The sequence below is a fragment of the Frankliniella occidentalis genome, unplaced genomic scaffold, assembly GCF_000697945.3.
Source record: "Frankliniella occidentalis isolate FOCC.00 unplaced genomic scaffold, Focc_3.1 Scaffold210, whole genome shotgun sequence".
NCBI classification, from domain to species: domain Eukaryota; kingdom Metazoa; phylum Arthropoda; class Insecta; order Thysanoptera; family Thripidae; genus Frankliniella; species Frankliniella occidentalis.
In genome coordinates, this window is record NW_026267336.1 from 47,813 (window position 1) to 51,086 (window position 3,274).

Sequence of the window (3,274 nt, forward strand, 5' to 3'; positions counted from 1 at the left end):
AACCTGGAACAGATAACTTGATGGTGGTGGTGGTGGTGACGGTGCCACACTTGCATAGAGGTCCTGGGTTTAGGTGCGAAGCGATGACCTGTAAGAGAAGAGCTCCACAGAGCCTCTGGAAGAGAGCTGGAAGAGAGCCCGCGGCGGCCGGTCGCGATGAGTGGACATTGGCCGGCCCGGTCGCCTTTGGGAGGCGAGGCGGCCTAGCCTCTGGTCACCCTCCACGCCGGTACCCGCTAGGTCATTAGTAGTGCAGCAGGGCAAAGGCAGTGACACTAAAAACTTTGGAAGTAGTAAAAGTGGTTGTTGAGGGGGGGGGGGCGAACGCATTCCGAGGCGCTCTCCAGACTCCCCCGCCTCAGCCCTGGATAGGGGGGGGGGGAGCCGGTCCGCTTCCTAGAACTGCGTGGCGGGCGCTGGGCCATGTGTGAGGAGGAGAGGGGGAGGGGTGTGCTGTTCATGCGTGGAGAAAAATAATAAAAGTAAAATAAAAGCATTCGACTCAGCCATGGATGCGGGGGGAAGCGGGGTGGAGGCGGTGGCGGCAGGCGTCGCTTGGCTTGGCGTGGGGACGCTACCCGGGAGGGAATGCCAAACGCTGGTACTCGGTACTCGTAGGGCCCCCAGGCCTGGCGCACACCTTCGCCGATCCAGCTACTTGCACAGATGATTCCTCCGGGCTGTCCAGCCCAGTGCGGGCGTGGCGGGGGACCCACCCGCCGGGCTCTTGTGGTGCGAGAGGGAATGCCAAGCGGGTTGGTACTCGCTACTCGGGGGTGGCGCGGCCTCCTGGCCCACCACGATGGGTCGGGTTGCACTATGCGTAGCTCTAATCGTTGCACTTTCACTACCATCACAAAGCACTACACTGGGCTACGGAGCACTACAAGCATTGAGCAACAGCACACTACACCAAGGGACACAGAACCAAGCACTACACTGCATTGCACTGCACTACACTTCACTGCTATGCGCTACACTGCACTACGATGCGGTACGTTGCACTATTTGCACTTGTTTCGCACTGTTTTGGTCCTTGGCCAGCCCCGGCTGGGGCTCCTCCTCACCGCAGCCTCCCAGCGCGCCCCGGCGGGGACCGAAGGGTCGGCCCCCGCCGGGCCGCTCCGTGCGGCTGCGGCAAGAGGGCACGTCCTCCCCCTGCCAGGCCTGGCCCCGAACTCCCAGCGCGAGGATGACTTGCTGCGGAGACGAGAAAGTTTTTGGGAACTTTGGAGTCGTGAGATTTTCTTGCTCTGCAAATGCGAAGGAACCAAATACTTGTTCGACTCGAATTGCATGTGTGTTAGCATGCCAAAACTCCACAGCTTAGAACTATTCCTCGATTTGCACAGACTTACATATTTTAAAAGTAATTTATCTTCGTTTTACCTCTGCTCTTTTAATTTGTCCTCAAAAAATATTTAACAGGCCACAAGCAAACCTCTTTTCATAGACAACAAAACCTGAGAAAATGAAAAAAAAAAGCACGGAAAAAAAGGAATCGGTCATCAGAACTACTAATTAGTTAATTTCGGGACGATCGATAAATATTAGCTGTGGTAACGAATATTCAGTTGTCAGAGCCAACAGTTGGTTGCTAAAACGAAGCACGTCGTTGCAGAAGCCCATTTATAGTGGCTTTGCTTTTAGAACTTGGCTCTGACAAATTATTAGTTACCTCAACAATTTTCTGATCGATTGTCCCGAAACTAACTAATATTTAGTTCTGACGACCAATTCATTCTTTCCGTGGGTACCGAGTGAAAAATTTTGCGAGATGAAAGCACTGGTAAAACAGTTGTGCAATGTTTGCACATCTACGTGTGTAGATCATGATTTTGCATATTACATGGCTTATAGCTTTTAACTGACGTTGCGCACTTGGATGATTTTCAAATTCGAGACTGAGAATCAAATTAAATGTTAATCCGATTTTTGAGTGGGGGCCATTTTCCTTTATTCAGACCTGGCTTTTTCTGCTCACACAGGACTGCATTGATGGCTTCAATCCCAGGAGCCATGAGAGAAGGGCGCCCTTCTCTCATACAGGAGCCTATCCCAAACCACCCTCGACCTAGGTCCGGGGACGAACCGTCGGAGTCAACCGTGTTGGAGCACACTGAATTTGGTCATCGCCTCAAGAGGACAGACTGGAAATTGTTATAAAATTTAAAGGCCATCTTTGTCTATATACTTTTGTTTTAGATTATGTAAATGACCTTTTTAAAATTCCGTTTTTCTGTTGCAGGACAAGTCGCTGCGTTGTCGCGGTAGTGACTCTGACGTTGCACGTGCATGCTGGAGGTCATAGTCGGGTGGACATCAGATTACGACGACGGCGGTGTCTGACACGGTGCTCTTGTTGCAGGCGGCGAGCGCAGCTCCTCCAGCGGAACGTCCTTCCGAGGGGACCCTGGAGAGGTGTCCGTCGACGAGGGCCCCGAGCTGGACGAGCTGAAACAGAAGGACGAGCAGCTGGGGCTGGTGGTGACGGCGTGCTTCTCGCTGCAGGACGAGCAGTGCCCCGCGGAGGACGCGTCGAGGGGCGGCCCTGGGGACTGCGCGGCGCAGCCCGAGCAGCGCGACGAGGAAGTGGCGCCTCCTCCCAGCGACGCAACCAAGCAGGGCGGCTCTAACGTCCGATGTGGAACCCGTGACGCTCAGCCGGTGCAGATCAACCAGCAGGACGACCAGAAGGTGTCGCGGGTGCTGCGGAAGAAGCAGCTCGGCCGGAAGTACACCGACAGCGGGAGCGGAAGTGAAAGCAGTACCAGTGGCGCTCTGCAGGCGAACTCGCGCGGGCGCACCGGAGGGGCCTTCAAATGCGATGTTTGTGAGAAAAGTTTTAGACAAGCGAGTTATCTAAAAAGGCACAAGATGTACCACTCTGGCGAAAAACCGTTTAGCTGTGACCTCTGTCCAATGAGTTTTACTGAGAAAGGCAATCTTGCCAAGCACGTGAGGATACACACTGGTGAAAAGCCTTTCAAGTGTGACGTATGTAAAATGTGTTTTACTCATAAATGCACGCTTGTCGCTCACATGAGGACACACACTGGTGAAAAGCCTTTCAAGTGTGACGTATGTAAAATGCGTTTTACTGAGAAAGGCACTCTTGTCAAGCACATGCGGACACACACTGGTGAAAGGCCATACAAGTGTGACACGTGTAAAATGCGTTTTACTCAGAAAGGCACACTTTTCGATCACATTAGGATACACACTGGTGAAAAGCCATTCACTTGTGATGTGTGTAGCAAGGCTTTTAATCAAA

At 53.0% G+C, this 3,274-nt stretch overlaps 1 protein-coding gene across 1 annotated transcript; it reads left to right on the plus strand.

The window, feature by feature from the left end:
- Positions 1–2,352: 2,352 nt before the first annotated feature.
- LOC127750564 (zinc finger protein 32-like) lies at positions 2,353–3,273 on the plus strand (the record flags this gene model as incomplete). The annotated part of the gene is made up of 1 exon (XM_052272537.1): positions 2,353–3,273. A coding segment is annotated over one exon (921 nt), but the record flags the coding sequence as incomplete, so codon positions are not given.
- Between the last annotated feature and the right edge of the window lies 1 nt (position 3,274).